Source organism: Labeo rohita, chromosome 8, assembly GCF_022985175.1.
Source record: "Labeo rohita strain BAU-BD-2019 chromosome 8, IGBB_LRoh.1.0, whole genome shotgun sequence".
Taxonomy (NCBI): Eukaryota; Metazoa; Chordata; class Actinopteri; order Cypriniformes; family Cyprinidae; genus Labeo; species Labeo rohita.
This window is the reverse complement of record NC_066876.1, coordinates 6,508,026-6,535,333: the sequence shown is the minus strand read 5'-3', so window position 1 is coordinate 6,535,333 and position 27,308 is coordinate 6,508,026. Positions and strand designations below refer to the sequence as shown.

Sequence of the window (27,308 nt, the reverse complement as noted above, 5' to 3'; positions counted from 1 at the left end):
GCCCATCCAGACTGTAAACTGTGGCACAAATCAGGGTACTGCACAACCAAATTGTATCTCTTTTTCAGGATTACTTACAGGTGAGGTCCACACCAAAACAAAGATTCACATATAATGTACTCGCCCCCTTGTCATCCAAAATGTTCATGTCTTTCTTTCTTCAGTTCTTCAGTATAGAAATTATGTTTTTTGAGGAAAATATTTCAGGATTTTTCTCCATATAGTGGACTGATATGGTGCCCCGAGTTTAAACTTCCAAAATGCAGTTTAAATGCGGCTTCAAACGATCCCAAATGCAGTCGTAAACGATCCCAGCCAAGGAAGAAGGATCTTATCTAGCGAAACGATCGGTTATTTTCATTTTAAAAAATACTATTTAAATACTTTTTGATCTCAAACGCTCGTCTTGCCTTTCTCTCCCTGAACTCTGTGTATTCTGGCTCAAGACAGTTAGTGTATGTCAAAAAACTCCAATCGTATTTTCTCCCTAAACTTCAAAAATCAAAATTTTACAAATTGTATGATATCCAAGTTACACATTTCTAGTAATTGTGCAGTTAATTCTCATATTGTATTTTTTAGAAAGTTTTGGAATATTTGTCCTCTTCCCAAATTTGTCAAAACACAATAATAATAATTTAGAATTATATTGACCTTTTAAGAATTAGTTTACGTCTACATTGTAAATATATATTTTTTGCTATTTTATTACAATTTTTTCAGAGGTAAATCCTTAATAAATAATAATAAAGTGTGATTTATAAGATTTGTTATATTTTTGAATCCATTTTTTTCTTTGTAAAAGGCAAAAAGTTAATCATACTGATTTTAAAGTTAAGGCTTTATTAGTTTGAATTTATATTGAACCAAAACTAACATAACATCGTAGTTGATAATTCAGTATATTTATTTTTGACAAAACATCCCATGTTTCAGAAGTGACAGCACATTTTCGGTGTTGACCGTAATGTTTTGGTTGCGACAACATCACATTACAGAATTTTAACTTGCGTACTAAAACACTACTAAAATACAAAAAAAAATTGCATAAGTGTCCTATTCTGTTTATTGAAGTCATATGCTACAGTATTTACTGCCCTTTTTATTTAATTGAATCTGTGTGATTTTTCTCTTTCAGGGGGATATTTTCGTGACAAAGGGCACGTTTGGGCAGCTGACGTGCGAGTGGCAGTATCTGTTTGATGAGTTTACCAAAGCGCCCATGATCGTGGAGGGCAGGAGACTACGCATAGAAGCGAAGGTACGTCATCATACAGTACATAACACAGAGTTTGATTTTATGTACATTTATAAACAACATTAAATCTAAATCCAACTGGTTTATTTACTTAATAAATGTCACCGGTCTTATTGTGTATGTTATTCTAAACATTTATGTTTAGCACTGTATTTTATAGTCCTGTTGTACATGTATATAGTATATACTTACACTATAATTAGGTGCTAACCCTAAAACTTAACCCAAGTAGTTAACTTGTATTACTGTTCTTTCATACATAAGCGTTTATTAACAGTTTTTTCACCTCTGAAAGCACTTTTATTTTCTAATGATGTAAGCAAGGCCATGTGGGTGGGGACAGAGCATTAAAAATACTATATATTAAAACCTGTGCTGGGGCTAATTCTTTACAAGTACAGAATGAGTTACAGTTGAGTTGTTTCAAGTAGCTTAGAAAGTAATACATTTCATTTAAGTTTACAACGAAATATGTGACCCTGGACCACAAAATCACAAGAGTCAGTTTTTTTATTTGATTTGTACATTTTGTACATTTGAATAAATAAGCTGAATAAATAAGCTTTCCATTGATGTATGGTTTGTTATGACAGGACAATATTTGTCCGAGGTACATCTTTTTGAAAATCTTGAATCTGAGAGTGCAAAAAAATCTAAATATAACGAAAATGTCTTTAAAGTTATCCAAATGAAGTTCTTAGCAATGCATATTAGTAATCAAAAATTAAATTTTGATATATTTACGGTAAGAAATGTACAAAGTATCCTCATGGAACAGGATCTTTACTTAATATCATAATGATTTTTGTCATAAAAGGAAAATCGATAATTTTGACTCATACAATGTATTATTGGCTATTGCTACAAATGTACCATGCTACTTATGACTGGTTTTGTGGTCCAGGGTCACATTTGTGTTACTTTTTCAAATAAGTAATGCAAGTTACTTTGTTTTGCCATTTATTTATTGACATCTCTCTTGTCTCTATGTTGAGCGAAATCTTAAATGAGTTGCATTTTCTTCAGCCTGAGGCTTATTCCTTTCCATTTTTTGTATGAAGGGGCCTTTACAGTTGAAAAAAATATAATGTTTGAGGTTTTTGTTATTAAAAAACAAGCAAGCAAGCCCAGCACAGGTGATTAAAAAGTAACGCACAAGTAACGTTATGCATTACTTTCCAAGTAAGTAATGCTAATTAGTTACTTTATTATGAAGTAATGCAATATTGTAATGCATTTCTTTTAAAAGTAACTTTTCCCAACACTGACAAAAGTTGATAATATCATGACCTGACATGTTTGATCCAGTTGAAATACCTCCTGAAGAAGGATTCCATTTTATTATGATGAAAACTTAACTAGGGGTTCAAGCGCGTAACTTAGAGAACTTAGAATGGTCACGGATCAGTGATCTCCATGTAAAACTGATTGTGCAGACAACACCGGAAGTCGTAGAGACTTGAAACTTGGAGGGATGGTAGTACTCACTGTCACAACGTGACCAAGACTCGCCCTGATTGGCCTGACGAGGGCGCAACAGAAAACAAAAGTACAAAATTGCTCATAACTCATAAACTGTCAGTCACAGGCTCAAGTGTCTTATGCCGTTGTAATCCTTGGCTCTCGACAGACAAAATGCACTGGACGAAATTTTCATGGTATTTCACATTTTTTGAAAAACCTACTTTTGCGAACTAGTCCTAGGTTTTTCGTCTGATCAGAACCAAACCAATGCAGAGAGATTCTCTGAAATCTGTGTGAATATTAATAATTACCCAAAAAACGGTTGAACTTTCGACTCAGCGTCGCAAAGGCCAAAACGTTCAAAAGGGGAAGGGGCGCTTTTAGTAAAATGCTTGTAACTCCTGAATGGAATGAGATATCGGCGCCAAACTCAGAACACTTATGTAAGAGCTTAATCTGATTGGTTACTGGAAAAAAATAGTGGAGCTTGACCACTTGGTGGTGCTATAAGAGGGAAATAAACACAAAAATGGCTGTAACTACGCAACCATTTGCCGTATCAACATGAAAATGCTAAACACGGTCTTGGTCCAAAGTGCCAGAACTGTCTACAAGGACATTTGGGTAAAACATGGCCACCATTGGTTAAACGAAGTTTGAGCACCTGTTAGACAAGGTTAACAGAAGCCGATCGGAACGAAACTCAGTGGGCCTGACTAACGGGCCCAAAGGTCTGAGAGAAATTTGAAAGAAATCAGCCACTGGGGGGTGATATCGCATTTTTCAAGATTGTAAACGGTTGTACGCCTTGTGGTTTTTCCACACATATGCATGATATTCATATCATATGATAGAACTCCTCATTCTGGACAACTTTTCCTCAAGAACCACTGCTGTCAAAAAAATTGTTTTTTTAAATGATTAAGAAGATGTAAAAAAACTACTTTTGCAAACTAGTGCTAGGTTTTTCGCTCACTCTGGGAAAAAAAAAAACAATGCGGTACAATTTTCTGGATTCTCTAGGTCAATAATTATCAAAAAAAAAGTGAAATTTATTTAGTTATAACGGGGTCGTTTTGAAAAGGGTCCTGTACAAATTTACCCAAAATCCTATAGAGCCTAAAGAAAAACTCAAAATTTCACGAAACCTGCTGAACACATGCAACAGGCGATTCTAAACAGATCAGACCATAGCTGGCGCTATAATAGTCATAAACATTAAAAAAAACATCATACTGATAAATTATGTGGATTTGCTAAAAATGTTTTTTAAATCATTGATTTAGGTGGGTACAGCCTTGCTTAATAGTATGCAGTTTCTTTTTCCTTAAATGCTTAAATGCCTTAAACGCTTGAACCCCTGTAATCGCTGCTTGCACCTATATTTTATTTGATCTTGTTTTGATTTTCACAGGAGCGAGTCAAATCAGTGTTTCATGCCAAAGAGTTTGGGAAGATCATCAATTTCAAAACTCCAGAACTAGCAAAGGTACAGTTGCACATTTTTGCTGCTGTAAACAAATTGTGGAATTTGGTTCATGAACTGTTCTCTTAACATTTTGTACTAAGAAGCGCAATGATTGTTCAGGCAGAAAATAGATGAATTCCTCAAGGCGTTCTAGGTGTAAATGACTTTATTATTTCAGACGAATACAGTCGGAGCTATAATAAAATGTCCTGGCTTCCAAGCTTTATAATGGCAGTGAATGGCTGTTGAGATGTTGAAGTCCAATAAAGTGCATCCATCCATCATAAAAAGTGCTCCACATGACTCCAGGGGGTTAATAAAGGCCTTCTGAAGTGAATCGTTGCATTTGTGTAAGAAAAATAGAAGCGCAAAGGAAAGAGAGCAAAACAAAACACCATTCACGAATTAGAAGGATTTGTAAAGGAAAAATGTCAGAGGATTTCGATATAAGGCAAGAGGAGACTGATTTTCCTTTGCTGTAAACAAAACTTGGTTCAAAATAAAATGTTACGCCTACATCCTACGTCTTTCTAAAGTGCTAAATATGGATATTTTTCATACACAAAATGCATCATTTTACTTGTGAAGGCCTTTATTAACCCACTGGAGCTGTGTGGAGCACGTTTTATGATGAATGAATGCACTTTATTGGACTTCAAAATCTCAACACCCATTCACTACCATTATAAAGCTTGGAAAAGCCAGGATATTTTTTAATATAACTCCGATTGTAATCATCTGAAAGAAGTCATACACACCTAGAATGGCTTGAAGGTGAGTAATTTTCATTTTTAGGTGAACTGTCTCTTTAAGAGTACCCGTGCATTCATTTAAATCATGCATTTCTATCATTCCCAGTGGGTTCTTGCTAAGCTTGAAGATGCCAGGGAAAGTCTGCCGAAGTAAGGACAGTTAAAGCAACATGCGATGATCCTGCGCTCTGCTGTGTGCCTTTATGCTGCTTTTGCAGTGTGCCACTTCACATTGTACCCACAACGCAACAGTCATTCACTAAACACTGAATACCATGCCGGTAATGACTGTTAGACTGTGTGTTTTTGTGTTCGGTTTACATGACACTATACCTTTCTGTCCCCTCTTATTGTCTCATTTACATCTCAAGTCTTTACAACGTGCCTCTACATGCAGTTCAACAACTCGATTCACATCTCTTAACTAAAGCCACACTAAAGTGTAAATTAAGGTGTCATTTTATACACAGATATGAATAAAGACCAATTCACTGTATGTATTTTATTTGTCTTTACGTGTGGGAATGCGTGTTGCATTTACAGAAATGACAAGGAATGTTTGAAAATGGGAATCTCTCGTATTGTATGTACAGGAGAGCAGGGATATTTTTTTAATATGTGGCTTTGCATGAAATGTCTATTTAATTAATTCTATAGCTCGTCTTAATACTCGACAGTAAACACTCTATGGCTTCTTGACTGCTTTATGTCTCTATGCAGCCACGCTGCGTTACTGAAAAACTGTAACATACTGTAACACAAATATGCAAATGTTTATTATTTAGCTTTTCAGTAAAGCTACAGTTGTCCATTTTCTTAATGAATGTCAGTGAGTTGACATTAAAGATACATGAAATCAAAACTGACCCTATTTATTCATCCTGATGTCACCGAGGCCTCTTGGGCAACCTGTAAATGATCTAAACCAGTAGGCAAATAACTGCAGCAGCCTTTTGAAGATCTTAACAATTGTTAATGATGTTATTTAAAGGAATAGTTAAAAAAAAAAAAGAATGTTTACTGGAAGTGTACTCACTCTCAGGTCATCCAAGATGTGGATGAGTTTGTTTCTTATTGTGAACAGATTTGGAGAAATTTAGCATTTTATCACTTGTTCACTAACGGATCCATTGGAGTGAATGGGTGCCATCAGAATGAGAGTTAAAACACCTGACAAAAACATCACAATAGTCCACAAGTAATCCACACACCACTTCAGTCCATCAGTTAACATCTTGTAAAGTGAAAAGCTGCCTGTTTGTAAGAAACAAATCCATCATGAAGATGTTTTGAAGTTCAAACAATTGTTTTTGGTCAAAATATGAGTCCATAATTCATAATAATGCTACGTCCAGTGAAAAAAAGCCCAAATCTTGTTTTTTTTGGATTACTTGTGGATTATTGTGATGTTTTGATCAGCCGTTTGGACTCTTATTCTGACGGCACCCATTCACTGCAATGGATTCATTGGTGAACAAGTGACAAAAAGCTTAATTTTTCCAAATTTGTTTGTTAAGGTTGAGTTTTTCATTTTTGGATGAATTATTGCTTCATCGTTAATTTAATACAGGTTAAAGCAATAAAAACAGCGATAGATCTTACATCAAGCTCAAATAAATATGATTTCTGGGACAAAATGTGCATTTTTTCCACATGAAACTGCATATTCATTTCATTGCAAATAAAAGCATGAACGTTTATTGCACGTTCATTTTCTTGTAATGTTTAATTATGAACATTTAATAAATGTATTTTGAATTTTGTTTGATTGTTTTATTTGAAATATAATAAGTAACAACACAGCTGTATATCATTGTTTAATAAATATTATCAAAGCAGATACAGACATTACAGTTTAAAGGCACTTCAGGTAAAATAATTCAACTCTGAGTCTGAATTCAACGTGAAAACTTTCTGAATTTGCCTTGTGACTGAATTTTCTGCGAGAAATTAAGATTTATGCATGTTTAAGACGATAAATATAATTTACAATATACAAGTTGACACTAAAACACCACAAATGTTTAAAATGTCATGTTTACATTGAGAAATAATAATAAAATAAAAACATATGAATTAAATTCATACCTTTAGTTTCTACAAATGAATAATCATGATTCATGCTTGCGTTAAAACTACAGAAGGAAACATCAGAGTGTGTTTGTATTTTTAAAATCCAGAACGAATTTTTACATAAACATGTAAACGACCTTGCTTTTAAACGCTTCAGTCTTTACGACTTTGATCTATTACATCAGGAAAACATTTTTACATGTGCCTTAAAATCTCCTATAGCATCCTTTGTAAACTACTCACATAAAGAACAAAATGGCAACATCTGTTGTCGATGAAACCTATCCATCTATTAAAGGACCTAAACACGACTGGGAAAAAGCTTCATCCTTGTAATGGTAGACCAAGGCTTGTTTTCAGGAACCCAGTCCACATCTAATCCATTCTCCTAGATAAGTCCTTAGTCAACAATAGAACAATGTTAAGCTAATGTGAGAGCTAAATCTACTCAACAGATCAACAGAAGAGAGCAGGACCAGGTTTGTCCTCCAGGATGACGACTGGTTGTTGATTTTAAACCAGGTTGAACTCTTTGAGATTGTGTCTGAGGATGGTGTCTTTCACAGCGGCGAAGATCAAGCGGATGTTCTCCGTGTCGGTGGCACAAGTGAAGTGAGAGTAGATGGTTTTGTCTTTGTCTTCGTTTTGCTCCTGGTACATCTTAAGAATAAACTCCTGGGCTGACTTTGGATCGTTTTTGGGGCCTGTAAAAAAAACAACAATCCATGGGACCCGAATGACTGGTTGAAAGTGATTCATTCTCACAAGTGAACTGCTGTGAATGACTCACCTGTGAATTCTGGGAAGTAGGTGGCCAGGTGAGAGTGCACAATCTTCTCCTTCAGGATGTCTGTCTTGTTAAGAAAGAGAATCACAGACGACTGCTGGAACCAAGGATATGTGATGATGGTTTTAAACAAGGCTTTACTCTCCTCCATACGATTCTGAAACACAACAGACAGAAAAAATTAAAACTGCAAGCAGTGTTGAAAGGGCCCACCGCCGACCTGTGGCTTTAGGAAAACAGCGAACAGTGAGCATGTATTTAAAGTGGTAAATATAGAAGGAATATATCAAAGTCATTTATATGTGCCAAACTGCTGCCAGCTGGTGGCGCTATGACTATAACTGAATATTGGCATGTAGATGTTTTCAGGCCGGGACTCTTGTTGAACGTGTTAAGTTTGGGGCAGGTCGGACATTGTATGACAACTTTGTTACAACAACTATTCCCATGGCAAAACGTCAAACTTTGTCAGGCCGTCACGGACACGTCCTTCAAAGAAAACTCAAGATCTTCGCAATTTAAAATCGCAAAGGCCTTTAGATTAGACTGACCAAATATAATTTTGATGTCATTAAATCACTAGGACTAGTTTGTTACAGTGTAAAACATGTTACTTCCTGTTGCCAGCAGGTGGCGCTATGACTATAACTGAACATGGTCACGGACATGTGTTCAGGACAGGACTCTTATCAAACGTGAATTTTGGTGCAGATCGGACATTGTATGCCTGAATTATAACAGCTACCTCTTTCACAGCAAACCTTCGAAATTTGTCAGACCGCCACGGACACGCCCTTCAACCCTTCAGCATGCCACCTAAAACTCTAGATCTTTGCAACTGAATGTCGCAAAGGGCTTTAGATTAGACTGACCAAAATTGGTGTTGATTTGAATAAATCTCTAGGAGGAGTTTGTTAAAGTACGAGGCCTGAAAATGGAAAATGCAACACAAAATTTGCTGAGAAAATTAAAAATAACCGACTTCCTGTTGGGTTTCGGATTTTGCACCAATGGAATTTTTTGTAGGTATTGGTGTGCTGCATATGTGTACCGATTTTCGTACATGTGTGTGAAACGTAGCTCAAGGTGCACTTCGTTGAAAGTGAACAGGTGGCGCTATCGAGCCATTTTGCCACACCCACTTCTGAAACCTATATTAGACGTAAATTTTCACCACTTCTGGTGTGTGTCCAACGTTTTATGAGTTTTCGAGCATGTTTAGACCCTAATTCATTTTGGAACGTAATAATAATAATAAACAGAGCAATTCCAGTAGGGTCCTTGCACCTCTGTGCTCGGGCCCTAACGAGTCCGGTCAACACACATGAGCATGAAGTCACAGAGGAACATTCTGGACAGGATGAACTTAAAGGACACTGACCTCATTGTCACATTCAGCCAGGACCTGGTCGTACTCGCTCAGAGCCACCAGGAAAATGATGGAGGTGACGTTCTCAAAGCAGTGGATCCACTTCCTGCGCTCGGATCGCTGACCCCCGACATCCACCATCCTGAGGACACCAATGAAACGTGACAAATAGAAGGCTGTGATTGTCTTAAAGTTAGTCCTCAAGTTTTGATGCATATCTTAATTGGGTGACACTTTATTTTACAGTGTCCTTAAAATGTTAAACGTTAGATTATTACTCAGCACTTCAGCATATAATTACACTGTAATATAGACACTATAAAATAAAGTATAAACCTTATTTCTTATCCTTTTAGTAAAGTACTCACGCTTCGAGAGTCCATGAAATTCTCTGTCCTTGTTTTTTCTTTAGGTAACACTTTGGGCCCTATTTTAACGATCTAAGCCAGGGGTGGGGAATCCTGGAGGGCCGGTGTCCCTGCAGAGCTTAGCTCCAACCCTGAAAAAAAAAATACCAACCTGTATCCTGAAGACCTTGATTAGCTTGTTCAGGTGTGTTTGATTAGGGTTGGAGCTAAACTCTGCAGGGACACCGGCCCTCAAGGATCAACGTTCCCCACCCCTAATCTAAGCGCATGGTCTAAAGTGCACGGCGCAGGTGCACTTAGGACATGTCCGAATCCACTTTTGCTATTTTAGGGATGGGAAAAACATTGGCGCCATGGTCTAAAAGGGTTGTCCCTATTCTCTTAATGAGTCATGTGTGTGTTTTGGTCATAACGTGCATTAAACCAATCAGAGTCTCATCTCCCATTCCCTTTAAGAGCCAGTTGCGCTCGCACCATGGCGGATTCGCTATTTACAGGGCGGAATTTGCTAGAACAAAGACTGAGTGCTTCTCCAGAGAGCAGGACCGGCGCCAAGGAGGGGCATTCACGGTCCGAGCCCCCTCAAATGAGTTACTGTGCACCCCCTTTCAAAACTCTCCCCTCCTTGCTGAACGCAATCATTTCGAAAGCGAAAGTGAAACCAAAAAAACAGTTTGCATTAGAAGCGACTGACATGTAGGCCATCTTTTACATGAAATAAATTTTTAATATTTGGCATAAGCAGAGTGTATGTGCATTATGCACCTGCCTATAAACGCATATTACTAACGCGCTCTTTAAATAACAATAAAATATTGCGCCATTGACTTTAAACCAGGTTTCAGTTGGTCAATGGCACAGTCTATTTCAGTTGCCTCAAAATAGTAACGCGCCAACAACACGCCTGAACACACCTCGTTTTTCCAGCATATTGGGTGCAAATTAATTTGCTATTTAAACAATGGGGTGCATTTTAATTTTAATTTCTGCATTATATGATTTTAATGCAAATACTTGCGTCGTGCTGGGTGCATGATATCACTCCATAATTTAAAGTGTCATCAGAATTTCCACAGTTAATGATTCGCTAGGGACTTAATAACAAATCTATAACATACCACAGTCAAAATTTGGCTGCACTTTAAAAAACACGCTTTTTACCTTATCAAAATGCCCTTTTCAGAGCAAGCTGTTTTGGCCATTTGACAAATGCTAAAATTTTAAGTTATTTTCATTATATGTTTTAATGCACAACGTTAGCTCCCGATAGCTGCATCAGAATCAGTTAATGCAAAGTTCAAATTAGACACAGTCATTTGACTGAAATAAACCTGTGATGTTTGCAGTAAGACAAGTCAAAATTACATTTGTTTGAGTGAATTATAGCATTTATTTCAATTAATTTTTGATCTGTAGTGAGAGTGAGAGAGAGAGATGACAGTTGTGTGTGTGTGTGTGTGTGTGTGTGTGTTACCTGCGTAGCGCATCTCTCTACAAACAATGAAGCTGTGTTACTCCAAAAACAGCGATTTTACCACCTTGTTGCTGAGGAATATAATGTAGCAATCTAGTATCTAGGCTATTTTTTTAATTAAAGTCACAGGGGCATTGTTGACAACAAGTTTATGTGTGCGCAGCACATCCGCGATCTCCGACCTCTCTCTCTTTCTCTCTCTCTCTCTCTCTCTCTGTCTGTGTGTGTGTGAGTGATGTGTGTTGGTTAGTGTGCATCATTTAAAGCAGCGCATTAATATAGAAAGGTGATTAAACTGACTTGGAACTACCTGTGCATTAAACGGTATTAATGCATTCCTGCCAGCCAATCAGAATCCAGTATTCAGACAGATCATAATATAATAGTACTTATAAAGCACATATTAATGTCTTATTCTGCATGCCCATTCTGTAGATCCCTTAATCTCTACCCCATGCTTAAACTTAATAACTACCTTGCTAACTATTAATAAGCAGCAAATTAGGAGTTTGAGGCAAAATTTGTAGGCAATAGTTAGTTAATAGTAAGAATTGGTCCCAAATTAAAGTGTGACCGTTCTTTAAAACTAAAAGAATTTTTTAATCTTCTTACTTATTTGTTGCCTTTTGATAAACTGCTGTTTCAATTATGATTACTTTGGAAGCAAGATAGGAACAAAGTAATTATACAACATTAAATATTTACTTAACACAGGTATATATAACAATACATTTAAAATCTGAAATATTGCTCTTACATAACTGTAATTTGAGATGTGTGTAATTTATTTAAAAAATAATAAAATTATATTACTTTAAGTAATATGAAACCATTAATACGATTAAAAATGCTATTTATACAATGACTGTAATACACATCTTTTATGTTAAAAAAGTTTTTAATTTCTAAATTTAAATTAACATTGTTCTTTTATAGTTTTTTTGCACATTAAAGTGATACAAAAAATAGTCTGAAATTCTTGAAATTCTTGAAAAGAAAACCTTGTTAAAGTTTGGCATAATCTTTTATTATTAAATCCTGAACAGTGAAATTGTCTTGTTAAAATATTTGAATACTGAAAAAACTTTTGTCCGCCAAATTAAACTCATGTGGTTGACTAACAATCACTAAGATATCTTGATAATTTGACCTTTTTAGGGCAAAGCAAAGCGTGAAATGGTGTACTGTGATTCCACAAAATCGTAACAATATTTAAGAATTAGTAATTTATATGTAAAATATTTTTCCTTTAAATATATATTTACAAACTTGTACAAAAAATATGATTAACATGTACACTAACATTTATTCAGTGTGTGAGGAACAGCGTTGGGCTCATCATTCAAAAATGTAATATATTACTCATTACTAGTTACTCCTTTCAAGAAAAATTGAGAATTGCGTAATTTTTGCAGCCTGTGAGTGTGAATCCATTAAAGTTACTGTACAGATAAATGAAAAGTGGCTGGCTCAAACTGATGACAAGCCCCAATTTTTCAACTAATTCTGTTATTTAACAAAGCATTTGAAAAAGTCTTAGTACCACTACACAGTTGACATGTGACATTGATGTTTTTGTCATCCTTTTGCCCTACAAAATAATGGCTGTATTTCCAGCTGCTATATGATGTGGCCTTCTCCATCTTCCGATGAAGCTGTTTTTTACCACATGATTTTTTCATTACATTTAAACTTTAGTTGAAAATTATTTAAAACTTGTTCAAAATCATGGAACCAATGTAAGCACGAAGAGTAAATTTGGCACGTGCATTTAAAAAAAAAAAAATCACTTTTGTAAACTCTTTCTGCTCAATGTGTGTGTTGATGCATGAAGAAACACACGTGTGGGCTCACCTGAAGATGACATTCTCCAGGTCGAAGGGGTACTCAATGATACCTGTGGTGGGGACCCGGACTCTCAGAATGTCCTGCTCTGTGGGAACGTACGCAGCGTCTGAAATTCGATCCAAATCACTCAGGTAGCTGTTACGGGTGAAAACAAATACTGTGGTCAGCATGGCCAGAGCTGCTGAAACAGGTTTTACAGTAGTTATGAGTTTTACACCGCAATACCACACATTCTGTTGACAAATATGCTGGGCATTTAGAAAAACTAAAATGATTAGAGAAAATACACTTCTAATACTGGACCTCACTTCGTAAAAAAAAATTAAGCGCACTTAATGTGCACTTGCAGCATTCTTATAATCCTAAAAGTATATTTTTCAAAAAATTATGCTTGAAGATAATATACAGTTGAGTGCAAAAGTTTACATACACCTTACAGAATCTGCAAAATGTTAATTATTTAAACAAAATAAGAGGGATCATACAAAATGCATGTCATTTTTTATTTAGTACTGACCTGAATAAGATATTTAACATAAAAAGTTCAAAAGTTTACATACACTTGTTTCTTAATACTGTGTTGTTACCTTAATGACCCGCAGCTGTGTTTTTTTGTTTAGTGATAGTTGTTCATGAGTCCCTTATTTATCCTGAACAGTTAAACTGCCTGCTGTACTTCACAAAAATCCTTCAGGTCCTACAAATCCTTCAGTTTTTCAGCATTTTTGTGTCATTTGAACCCTCTTCAACAATGACTGTATGACTTTGAGATCCATCTTTCCACACTGAGGACAACTGAGAGACTCATATGCAGCTATTACAGAAGGTTCGAATGCTCACTGATGCTCCAGAAGGAAAAAACATGCATTAAGAGCCAGGGGCATAAACTTTTGAACAGAATGGAGATGTGTAATTTTTTTTTATTTTGCCTAAATATCACTTTTTTTTTTTTCATTTAGTTCTGCCCTTCAGAAGCTACAGAAGGTACTTACATGTTTCCCAGAAGACAAAATAAGTTAAATTTACCCTGATCTTCAAATTCCAAAAGTTTTCACCCCCCACCTCTTAATGCATTGTGTTTCCTTCTGGAGCATCAGTGAGCGTTTGAACCTACTGTAATAGTTGCATATGAGTCCATCAGTTGTCCTCAGTGTGAAAAGATGGATCTCAAAATCATACAGTCATTGATGGAAAGGGTTTAAATACACAAAAAAGCTGAAAAAACACAGAATTTGTGGAACCTGAAGGATTTTTCTGAAGAACAGCAGACAGTTTAACCGTTCAGGACAAACAAGGGACTCATGAACAACTATCACTAAACAAAAAAACACAGCTGTGGATCATTCAGGCAACAACACAGTAATAAGAATCAAGTGTATGTAAACGTTTGAACTGGGTAATTTCAACTATTATTTTCTCTTGTGGACTATATGTAAATGTCTCTTATGTGAAATATCTTATTCAGGTCAGTACTAAATAAAAAATAACATCCATTTTGTATGATTGCTCTTATTTTGGTAAAACAATTAACAGTTTGCAGATTCTGCAATGTGTATGTAAACTTTTGACCTCAACTGTAATATTATTGGAATAAAAGTTCTGCACTGGATTATAGTTTTAATAGGTTGAAAGTGACAGGACTGACTATTTGGCAGAGTCAGTTAGCTGGTACTCTCGGCGGCGGTCGTAGCATTCCTGAATCCCAGTGTCGTTCCATAGACTCCGGATGGCGTTGACTTGGGGCTCGTCCAAACTCATGATCTTATCCACCTCAATATCATTCACCAGTGTAGCATTTGCCTGCAGAGACAAGCACAGCCAATCAGGACTGACCAGCATCTCCCCAGGGGACCAATGAGAGTGTATGGTCAAGAGCCAGAGTGGAGAAAACAGCCAATTAATGCAAGTGAAGCAGAGCAGATAAACAGGACGTAAAACCTTCTGGAAGGAAATAAACAGGTGACATAAAAAGCATGATTATAGAGTAATCAAAAAGACGTGGCAGTATGGTGTCAAATTCGACCATTTAGGCCCATTCTTCCAACACTAGGTGGTGCTGTAACAGCTACATTTGTATTTTTGTAACCCCAGAACTGCTCAGATGTGATCAAGAATGCAATTGTTATGTGTGTGAGTGCTACCTGGTTGTCTGAGTTGGCATAAGCGATCTTGAGCATTTCCATAGCTCTGACCATGGACTGCATGGCGCTGATCGTGTTCTGGTGGACAAGCTTTATGAAGCCCTTCTTATCTTCATCAGTATAACCTGAACCATGAATGATTCTCATCTGTTTAATGAACGTACTCTTGCCACTCTCACCTGTGCCTGCAAGAGAGAAAAGACAAATACATCCTTTAGTTTCTGCACTAGCAAAAACGTACAATTGTATTACCATGTTTTTGGACTAACTACCATTGTATATGAATGTTTCCAACATTGATAAAAGTAAGAAATGTGTCGGAATATTAGAATGATTTCTGAAGGATCATGTGACACGGAAGACCGGAGTAAGATGCTGAAAATTCTGCTTTGCATCAGTGGAATAAATTACATTTCACAGTATATTCACTTAGAAAACAGTTATTTTAAATTGTAATAATATTTCACAATATAAGTGTTTTTACTATATTTGGTGAGCATAAGAGACATTACAAAAAAATTCTCCACTTTTAAATCATTACTATCAACTGATAACCCACATCAGTGAATATGGCCACTTCTTATTTGTCTATTTTTCCCAAATATGAACAAAAAGTTATTCTGCTTAGTGTTTGGCTACTGCTGCAAGACAAGAATGAGGCGATTATGTTTGACAGACTGAACGCGCGGCTTGCCAGGGCCGTGTTTATATTCTCCAGCTGCTGTGTCTTTACTCAGGATAGCTGTAAGATGTACATGGGTGAGGATAATTTTGAATGGAATATAGCGAGGAGAAGGGGATATATGTGCAGGCCTGCAGCATGACATTAGGGCTATCACAATTCCTCAATTCGAGTACTCGATTTAAAAAAAACCCTCAGCTGCATTTTGCTAGTGTCGAGTAACCAGCAAAAACCAGAAGTGGCACAGGATATATTAAACCTATTAAAAAATCATAATAAAGCATAATGCTATTGTGAATTCACAAATGCTACAATTTAGTTAAATAAATACATGCGATGCAGGTTTATTATATGTGCTTTACGTGCATCTCAGAGCGGCTCTGTTCACAGTAAATGCTGCTCCTCACAAACTGTTATCTTTTACATGTGTGGAGCATCTCAAACTCCATCTCTGCATGTTGTTGTGAGTTTGGGTTTATTGTAACATTCATCTGGGAACAATACATCTGCCATTTTTATCAGATTTGTAAGGTAAATCATTTATAAACTTATGCAAACACAGGAGAATGCATGATTAAGGTTATCTAAAATGCTAACTGTTCATCGCACTTTCAAAATAAAAGCTCAAACCCTCACTCTGAGTTACATATTTTGATGTCCACATATTTAAGAAATTACAGTGGCTGTAGCATTTCTGTCGTAAAGAAATGGTCAAATATTAAAGATTGAGTGGACATTTGAATTAAATGTTGTTTAGCCAATATTAAACCTGGATTAGATCGCGCAGTAAAGTGTAAAGGGCATTAGCGCCCTGTGCAGGCATTTGTTATACTGCGTAAAATACGTTAGCTCTATTGTTTATAATACATTATGTATTTTAAAAGTTTTGTTCAATAAAACCATATGATTACTTGCTTTTGATACTTTATTTGAACAAACTATTATAGCCTTGTTGCAATTAATATATGTATTTGAAGTAATTTTAAAGGTTATCATTCACTTAGGTCTTATTTTATTACTACAAAAAAAATGATTATAATTATCCAATTTCTCGTCAGACTATACCATTAATCGTCAGAATAACTGACCGACATGACATGACACACTCCATTCTGAACTACTTTATTTTCTCATTCTGTTGTTGATGTGTGTAATTTTTTAAAATAACATTTTCATCATCTTATTGTAGGTTGATTCCCTGAAAAGTGTAAATACTGTTACTCTGAGCTGCTAACAAAACATTACTATTTGTTTGATCATCCCAACCAATGGCATGAGTTTGGGGCGTGGCTACTAGTTTTCCTGACCAACGGAAGATGGGGGTGTGTTCTGCTATTCCTTTGATGAAATTACAAACTCTAGATTTAAATTAATGGCAAAAGGTGATTTAATTGGGTTACAAAAAGTTATTTAGAATTTTTCTACAAAGAGAAAGAGAGAGTTGAACGTATATGTTGTGCTACATGTGTGTTTCTGCATGCCCTGTGTTACCCCGTTTTGGATTATTAAAGACTGTTGTTTGTGTTTTATCCATGTCTCCTCGTTCCTTGCTCCTCGCAGTAGCAGTAACCCTGACAGAACACTGGACCAACAAAAATAGTTTATTGGCGTGTTTTCCCCATTTTGTTTCTGTGTTTCGGTCAGTGTTTTTTCTTTCCGTTGTTCCCCCATGGATCCCATGTTTCACCTTCAACCCTTTATCCCATCCTGGATACCTCTTGCTCCTGCTGGAGCAGGGGGAAAGATCGCTCGAGGACAATACCAGACTGTTCCTGGACATTGCTCATCTCAGCTTCCTGGATGATGCGCTCTGCACGTTCTATAACGCCAGCCTGACCCCCGCTTGCAGAGTGCCGTCATCTGAAGATGGTCCTTGAGCGGATTTTGCCGCCTTTGTGGAGTGGATACTGGCGAGAAACGGATCTCCATTCACAGTCAGTTCTTAGGATGATCTTGCCAGTTCCACTCCAGACCCAGAGCCCAGACCACCATCTCTCCACTGTATGGAGCTTAAGCCCAAGCCCACCGATGATGGAGAGCCCGAGCTCACTGCGACCAACAATCCATTGCCGCGACAGAGCCGAAACTGCAAGTGACGTCAGACCAGGTGCGAGAGCCAGCTACAATGCCCGCCACAAGGGAGGAAGCCATGGTCAGCGAGATCGCGGAGAGGAGCTCCACCCACTGCACCATGGCTGTGGGTGAGCTATTGGTGGATCTGGGACTGTTGGAGGTTGAGAGGGTTTTTGATATTGACTTACATGCTGATGTGCCCCCTCTCCTCCCACCTTCGTCTGAGCCCCCTGTCAGCCTTATTTTGGCCATGGAGGCTGGTTGTGAGCTGTCTGCCAGCCCTGAATGCCCGTAGGCTCACAAATGCCCACCCACCCTCCCGCTCCTGCCTCCTCCACCGCTGTCGTCTAGCAGCCCTTTGCTCACCTCAGCCCACCATCTGTGCAGTGGGCTCACCACGGGTCTGCCAGTCTCCATCAGCGCCATGGCTGGAGGATCCCCTGTCTCCGTCTCCAGCCTCAGAGTCCAGGACTCCACCTCAACCAGACGACCCAGCAGCTCCACCATGGCTCCTAGCTCCCTCCTCTCTGCCGTGACCCAGTAATTCACCGGCTCCATCGGGCTCCCTCGTCCCTCCGGCTCCGCCTTGGTCTGTCATTGACCATCCTTCACCTCAGGACTCCACCGTGGCCTTTTGAAACCCCGCCTGAGCCTGAGCAATTCGTTCCACCTCACCCTCGCTTTCCGTCTCTGCCTCGGGCTCTTCCACCACCTGCTCCGCCGCTGTCAGTCGGCCCCCTGGAGTCATCAGCCCTTCCTTCTCCATGGCTCCTCCCTCCGTCAGCTCCAACGTGGGTCGCCTTTCCGGCTATGGCCTAGGTCCCACCTGGGTCCCACCTGGCTTCTCCTGCTCCAAGTCCCTCCTGTCTCCTCCCTCCATCATCTTCACCCTGTACTCTGACTGCCGGCCCCCTCCCGGGTCACCGTCTTCCTCCCGAGCCTCCTCCCAAGTTCCCTCCCGTCCCTCCCCATGTTGTTCCCGCGAAGCGAGGACGTGCCTTCCGGAAGGGGGCTGATATGTCACGCTCATGGATGTTTTGTGTGTATTTTTCTCCCCATGTGCTCCCCGTGACCTATTTTCTCCCTTGTTTGATGTTCTCATTGATTTCAAGTGTGTCTCATTAATTACCTCTTTTAGTCGTATATTTATAGTGTGGTCTGCCCCTTGTTTCCTGTCCCGTGTTCAAACGTCTATGTTGTGCTACATGTGTGTTCCTGCCTGCTCTGTGTTAATCTGTTTTGGATTACTAAAGACTGTTGTTTGTGCTTCATCCACGTCTCCTCATTCCTCATTCCTTTCAGTAGCAGTGACCCTGACAAATAATGCCCATTTAAAATCCATTAATCTTACAGCATTATTTATGCAACTGTAATTGCAGTGTAAAAGCATTCACGCCACCTTCGAACAGTTATTGTAAATACACCGCAGCTTCTGAAAACAATGTTATAGCCACATTGCAGCCATAAGTTCATAAGTACTAAATTCTCAAAGTTGAATCAAAATATTTTTTTTATTTATAAATCTCATTTTTGTGTCTATTCAATGCTTATCTCATTTAACATAATAATGACTTTAAATGATCTTTTGGGTGGTGATTCCTCAGCCCAAATTGATGTGTGATTTATTTGTGATTATTTAGATTAATTTATCAGCAAATCATGTAATTAATTAATTAGATTACACATTTTGACAGCCCTAATACACACACACACTGCAGCGTAAATGCATTCATGCCACCTTTGAAGAGTCTTTGTAAATATAGCTAAATACATGTATAGTGCTGTCAAATCAATTAATCATGATTAATCACATCCAAAACAAAAGTGTTTACACAATAAATATGTGTGTACTTTGTATATTTATATGCATATTTAAATACACACACATACATGTACATATAACTCTAACCTTAACACAAACGTTCGGCTTGGATGCAGTTAATCACGAAATAATCAATTTGACAGCAGTATATATACTGTATGTGATGAAATGAACATGAAATGAAAATGTATACTTGAGAAAAATAATACCTATACTTGCAGTTGTTTCACCCTGCAGAGAGACACAAAAATCAGAGCAGACAAAGGGGAGAAAGATAGAGACGGAGAGGAGAGAATGGTTGAGTAGGGGTATGTGTTTCAGTGAGTTTTGTTTAAAGTGCCGTGTGGCAGAATATCTGTCTTGTACTTGGCCAATAAACACTCCCTGAGTGGAGTGAGACTCTCCACACTAAAGCCATTATTCAAGCCCACTTCATGTGTTAAAGCAAACGCACAGCTCAGCTTCACTAGAAACTCACTTACAAATCATATTTCATTTTACAGAACTGTGGCATCATGATTTGACTGAACACAGACTTTGTATGTATACTTCAAGTCAGACGTAGAGTAAATCGAGACTTCTTAGGTTGATTTACCGACTTTGGCAGAGCATTAACTCTCGAGGTATTGTCTTATAGCCACATGCTTCTTGAACATACTAAGAGCTCACAATAATGCCCTCTGTAGTCAGACAGTGAGGCATGATATTAAGGTGTGTTTTCTGCCGGAAGTGAACGACAGACACGCTGGCCCCTGTTGTTTGACACTTTTACAGCTGTCTGAGAGAAGTTCACTTTCTGGATGGCTCATGTGTACAAACACTGTTGGCTGGTGTGCACTGCTGTAATGTAATGAGTACATCAATCAGACAGTACTCAGACAGTACGCATAACATAAAGCTCAGTAATCACTCTTATTTCCTTCGGTTTTACCAGCGTCAGTAAACAGTTTTCTTCAAAGAATGATTCTATTTTTGAGAGCAAAAATACATCTTGAATTATCTTGAATAATTTAACAGAAAAATTAACACTTATGCAGTGCCAAATGAGAGGAAAATTGTCTTTGCTGACTGCTGCAGGACAGAACATTTTTGCAGTAATTACATTTCTAATGTTTAAATGATTAAAATAAATTAAAATATGAATTTGAATTGCAAAAAATACAAAGAAATTAGCATGTTCTGCAACTAAAGAAAAGATCAGATACTGTCTAAACTTTAAACCTTAAAATTTATCATCAGTCATTAAGCAATAAAGATGAAATGAATTATTATTTATTAATAATAAATTAATTGTTATTTTTTATTACACTTTTGCAGTTAATTACATTTTAAAATAATATTAATAATATTTAAATAAATTATAATATTAAAAAATAAAAATATTTAATAATTCATTATGTAATAGGACAGATTTGCTGGTAAGAAATATTTATGGCCACTAGATTTTCTGAGTTCACTCGCTATCAACAGGTGTGGCAAAAAGTTCATTTTGGGTCCAGCTTATAGGATTTCAAATTTGAAATGAAAATTTCTTCTGTGGGCCGTTTTCCATTCCACCATTCTTCACTTTGCATTAATTAGCATCTTGAGAATGTCCTAGCGACATTGCAATTTTTTACACAAATGAAAATGACCAGATTTGAATGAGTTCATTCCGAAACCAAGAGTCCTGAGATTTATGTAACAGCTTTTTCAACTGAATGACAGAAATGCATTTCATAATTATGTTTATTCAGCTAGATTTTACATAGTGATTACAGATGATACTGACTTTGAAACTTTTAATAATAATAATAATAATAAAAGTAACAACTCTATTACATAAAAGCCAAAGTGACTAATGTTAAACATAATGTCACACACACACACACACACACACACACACACACACACATATATATATATATATATATATATATAGTAATTTTTAAACATTTGGAATAATTATAATATTTTTTAATGTTTTTGAAAGAAAATGCTCATCAAGGCTGCAATTATTTGATCAAAAATACAGTAAAAACAATAATATAGTGAAATATTATTATACTTTTTTTATTGTTTTCTATTGTAAAATATTTTAAAACATAAGTTTTTGAAGTAAAGCTGAATTTTCAGCATCATTACTCCAGTCTTCAGTGTCACATGATCCGTCAGAAATCATTCTAATATGCTGATTTACTGCTCAAGAAACATTTCTGATTATTATAAGCAAAAACAGATTTTTTTTTGTGTAAGAATAATAATTAAATACTAATTAAATAATAATTAATCTTTTTGATCATGTGGTTTAAAATGACCTCAAACCTGGTGAGCATGAGACTTTCAAAACATTAAAAAATCATAATTATTCAAAACCTTTGACTACAGAGATGTACATATGCTATTAAATATCTTTTCCCAACAATAGTTTTTTAAAACGTAGTGTGTATGACAATATTTTGTCAAATGAACAGAATGTGTTTTATATTACTATACTCCCATTCAAAAAAAGCTTTTTTAAAATATAAACATGTTTATAAAGGCTGCAATTGTTTTGCACTGGTCACACCTGAAATTTATGGAGCACAAAAACGTCCCAAATACATGCACGCACACACAGGAAAGCACAATGCAAATATTTAGTTTTACATACAGTAAAACATGTTGTTATAGCATTCCCACATTTGACGTTGCTCACCAGTTACAGTTAAAAGCAGTATTGTAAACGTGATGCTTATTTTGACCTTTCCGTTCGGCGTGTCTCGAGGGCTCAGCTCTTAATGTGGTCAGTGTAATAATGAATCTACTGGGAGACCGATTCAGTTCACACACTCTGCACACGTGTGTATGAACTACACTACACTGTTACGAGTAAATGACACTCAAACCACACATGCACGCACACATATGACATATGACAAAGCCTATTCTCCTGTGTGTGTACAGTATCTGCTGTGATGGGAGCGCTGTTTAGGAAAGTTTGTTTAGAGTTCACTGAAGGTTCTGCTTTGCATGCTTTTGCATAGCAAGGACAGAGACAGTGGCCGTGTGGCCAGGAACTGCTGTATAAAACGGAGCTACTGCAGCGAAACCACACATTCATTTCTTTTTAGAAATGCATACACGTACAGACCCCCCAAAACAGCATCAAACCTTGCTAGGGCTTTTCTAACTTCAGATATTTTTTCACAGTAATTTCAGTGGATGTACTATGTCCGTTCTCTTGTTAAAATGTTAATGTTAATTTTAAAATAATTGTGAATGTTTTCAGACACTTAAGTGCATGCTTTTTAAATGAAATGAAACTGAAAGTGCATGCTATTAAATGAAAATTGATTAAAGTTTAAAGTGATATTAAATGCAATTAGTTGAACTTTAGAGTGTTTTGACCCACACAAGTAGGACTTAAGTTCATCTTTACGTGTAATTTCATAATTAGTCTGTTGACATATGGTTAAAATGTTGCTGAATGTACTGACAAGCATTTATATTAAACTAAAATGTAGTTATAAGTGATGTATTTAAAATTATTCGTAATTACACATTTGTAATGATCAGGTTACAATTTAGTACATTTAAAAATATATCAACTTTAGTATGTTAGTCAACACATCCAAATGTTTACTTCTTTAAAAGATTATTAAAACAACTATTTAAAATGTGCTCAAAAGTAAAACTTTTAATTTAACGTTATTACAAAATGCACTTTTTAAAAGTATGTCAAAAAACATAGTCATGAAAGTCTGTTAGGGCTGTCAAATGATTAATTGCGATTAATCGCAGACAAAAAAAAAGAGTTTGCCTAATATATGTGTGTGTACTGTGTGTACTTGTTATGTATATATAAATACACACAAATAAATGTATATGTTTGAGAGAAAGATGTAATTTATGTACAAAATATTAATAGAAATTATATAAAAATTATAATAAATACATATACTTGTAAATATTTTTATATAAAAATACATTTACAATATATACATTGTGTTTATAAATAAATAATAATTATACACAGTACACACACATATATTAAACGTTTATTTTTTTATTTTAATTTTTACTTAAAATAGACACTTAAGTGACCTTTCATTTAGAAGAGTATCAAGTTTGGTTCTCATTACACTAACTATAAACACGTAAACACGTTTTAGTCGTCATTTTGAACTGTATATATACTGATCTTTCTATCTATCTATTACAAAAGCGTCTTTTTCTCGTTTATGACAGAATATGAAGCACATGTCTTACCTAGCAGCAGAAGTTTGAGTTCTCTCCGCGAGTCTTTCTTGTCTTTCCTCAGTTGTTTGTCTATCTCCTGATTTATCCTCTGCCGTTCCTTCTCCTCCGCAGACATGCAACATCCAGCCATGATCTTTCTCTCTCTCTCTCTTTCTCAGAGCCCCGTCCCGTTTAAAAGAGCACGATCTTCAGCACGCTAGAACAGCTTGGGTTAGATGTAGGCTATTTTGTTCTCATCTGCTCCACACCGCAGTCTGAGTGTTCATGAATGGGCTCCTCCTTTAAAAGTCCACTGAACATAATCTCCAGATATTCAGCAGAACTTGTGTCTTGGAGTCCGGCGGCAACAGAAGTGGTGTTTTATCAGTGCTGAGGGAGGAATGACAGAGCTGGAGTCTCAGGCGACGCGAGAGCAGCAGAACATCCTCGTGTCTCTCCTGGGCATCTGTGCGGCTGTCACTCGGGCGGGGCGGGGCCTCCTGACACACCTGCACAAATAGGGAAGTAGGATGTCCAGGTATTTTAGATAGATAGATAAATAGATCAATTCCCCTTCCTTCTTTATTTGATAAGAATCATATAAGGATTTAAAATATATTTAACCTTCTGAGACCCTGCATCCTCATACCAGGACATCATGTTTTAGTGAATTTCTCTAAGACTCTACAAGCCATAGTTTTAAGGATGTCCCGTACAGGGCTTGCTCTCCTTGAGATTCTCTCCTTGATCTTCAAAAATGTCTAATATTAATTTAGTGACACTCTTATGGAAATATTATAATATTCTGTAATTATCATTTAAAACTGTCATAAATCAACATCAAAATGTTATGAGGTTTCAAATCAAAATATGACTTTTTGTTACCAAACAGGATGTTGATTTTATACATGTCCTCATATGGGGACACCGGGACTAAAAACACATTTTGGCAGACATAACAAATGAATAGAGAAAGAAATTATTTATTTTAATATTCCTTTGTAATATTATATATTGTTGTGAAAATCTTGTCAATTATTACTCCCATTATTACACTTCTTTTTTTCATTACCTGTCACCACAAAAACACATTAATACGCCAGTTAGATTTAGTTTATAGATGCATTGAGAAATAAAAATGACATACAAAATGAGAAAACCTGTTTATGGCCATTTTACACACATTTTGCAAAGAAAAATAGTATATAAAATCATTCTGTTATAACATAGTTAAGAGCTAGTTTAGCTTTTTTTGGCCTATGCATGTTCATTCATGTCTTTTTATTTATTTCTTTTTTTAAATTGAGCCTGAAATATTATTACAACTTAAAATAACTCTCTTCTATTTGAATATATTTGAATATATTTGAATATATCATTTATTCCTGTGATGCAAAGCAGTTTTTTTTCAGCATGGCATAACTTATGAATGAAAAATCTTTTTTTAATGCTCTAAATAATGTAATGACATGAAAAAATACTAATTTTTTACTATTTTTTTCCCTGGTTCTCAGGGGGATAAGGCAATTTATATTATATTATATTATATTATGTTACGTTTTATTATATTATATTATATTATATTATATTTAGGGCTGTCTAATGATTAATCATGACTAATCACATTCAAAATAAAAGTTTATGTTTATATATGTGTGTGTACTGGGTATATTTATTATGTATATTTATATATTTATTTTTAGATATTTTAGATTATATATAAGTATAAATATTATATATATAAATCTAACTTATTTTATTTATATTATATTATATATTATTATTTTATTATATCATTATTTATTTATATTATATTATATGATATTATATTATTCTAAATTAAAAGACACTGATTTTTTAGCTTCCTTATTCTCACCTTATTCATTACTTTAAAAAGTATTTACAAATAAAGTAAAAACAGTAATATTGTAAAATATTATTACAATTTAAAATAACTAACTTCTATTTTAATATATAATTTATTCCTGTGATGCAAAGCTGAATTTTCAGCGTCTTTACTCCAGTCTTCAGTGTCACATGATCCTTTAGAAATCATTCTAAGGAATACTTGACGAACAAAGTTCGAAAGAACAGCATTTATTTGAAATAAATTGTTTTTGTAACATTATAAATGCCTTTACTGTCACATTTGATTAGTTTAATCCATCCTCTCTCAATAAAAGTATTAATTACTTTCTAAAAACCCTCAAAATATCTTACTGACCCCAAACTTCACTCACTGTAACAAAATTACTGACGTGTTTTTCAACAAGTAAAAATTATGAAGCACTAAACAATTTTTGAACCATAAAAATGTAAAACTTAGCATATCACACCACTGTTTTGGTCAATAAATATTGAAATTAATAAACTGCAACAGAGTCCTTGCTCAAAGACAATAATTATTATTTTCTGTAAAGCTGCTTAGAAATGATATTATGATATTATGAAAAGTGCTGTACGAATAGCACATTTAATACATTTGTGACAACTTGCCCCAATACAAATATGGCAACTAAGATCCGCCCTGACCTGGCATTCATGAAAACATGTTCGACTATGAATATATGCCAATATATTGTGTTCAATAAATAAATAGATAAATAAATGGATATAACATCATAAATTAACCTAGTAAAAAAACTCAGTTTTTGTAGTTAATATATTTAAAATACACACTATATGCAAGAGGAAAACAAATTTTATAGTATAATTTGTTCTAGTGTGAGAGGACAAGTTGATATAGTCGTAATCATAACCATAATTGTTTATTTCAGTCTCAGTGTTCAGTCTCAATCCCGAATTTAGTTCTTTGCATTAGAGTCTAATATGTTTCTTCAATATTATTTTATACATTTTTCATTGATTTATGACGGTAAGATCAGTTCAGTTTGCATTACTGAGAGACATAATCCAGTTATAGTTTTCATGATGGAACCTAATTTCTGTTCTACCATAGATTATATTTAAATGTAAACTGACCCAACTCACATCGCAGCGTATTGTAATATGAGTGTAGATGACATGGGTTTTCCAGCCGCAGAGAGGGACGATTTCTCTCTGATTCTGAGATTATTAGAATATTTAAAATGAAAAAACTCCTGTTTGCTTGGAAGCACTAAAAGGGCAAACCATGCTAGACACAATTAAGAGAGGCTTCTCTGTAGAAAGATCTGGATTTAGGCAAAACTTTGTCCTTTTTGCTGACTGCATTCAAAGTAAGCAAGCAAAACATTTGCAAATACTTTCCAAGTAAAAAAGAAGGGAGTCAGGAATATGGCATCTTATTTCCATGCTTTTAAATCAGCACATTGTCTCCAAGAACTTAAACCATGAAAAACATTTCATTGTTGAATAGAAATCAAAAGCTGTTCCCTTAAGACTTTCATCAGAGAGAGAGAGAGAGAGAGCAATAAATAAATACAAATCAATTAAATTTAATTATTTCTAATTGTATGATTCCCTCACACTGGATTAAAATGATAGTCAAGATTTCTTGCACCACCAACGAGCATAATTTAGTTGGTGG

At 35.8% G+C, this 27,308-nt stretch overlaps 1 protein-coding gene and 1 long non-coding RNA gene across 2 annotated transcripts; one reads left to right on the top strand and one right to left on the bottom strand.

Moving 5' to 3' along the window:
* The first annotated feature begins 1,072 nt into the window (after positions 1-1,072).
* Positions 1,073-6,704, top strand: LOC127169317 (uncharacterized). The gene is made up of 3 exons (XR_007828228.1): positions 1,073-1,261; positions 4,137-4,211; positions 5,049-6,704. It is a non-coding gene; the product is annotated as an uncharacterized LOC127169317 (long non-coding RNA).
* Positions 6,705-6,760: 56 nt separating this feature from the next.
* Positions 6,761-24,236, bottom strand: gna14a (guanine nucleotide binding protein (G protein), alpha 14a). Its single transcript, XM_051116584.1, has 7 exons — positions 23,810-24,236; positions 15,003-15,187; positions 14,507-14,661; positions 12,868-12,996; positions 9,184-9,313; positions 7,806-7,959; positions 6,761-7,719 (listed from the first exon to the last, which is right to left on the bottom strand). The coding sequence occupies exons 1-7, from the start codon at positions 23,928-23,930 to the stop codon at positions 7,529-7,531; spliced, it is 1,065 nt and encodes a 354-aa protein (XP_050972541.1). The 5' UTR covers positions 23,931-24,236; the 3' UTR covers positions 6,761-7,528.
* Between the last annotated feature and the right edge of the window lie 3,072 nt (positions 24,237-27,308).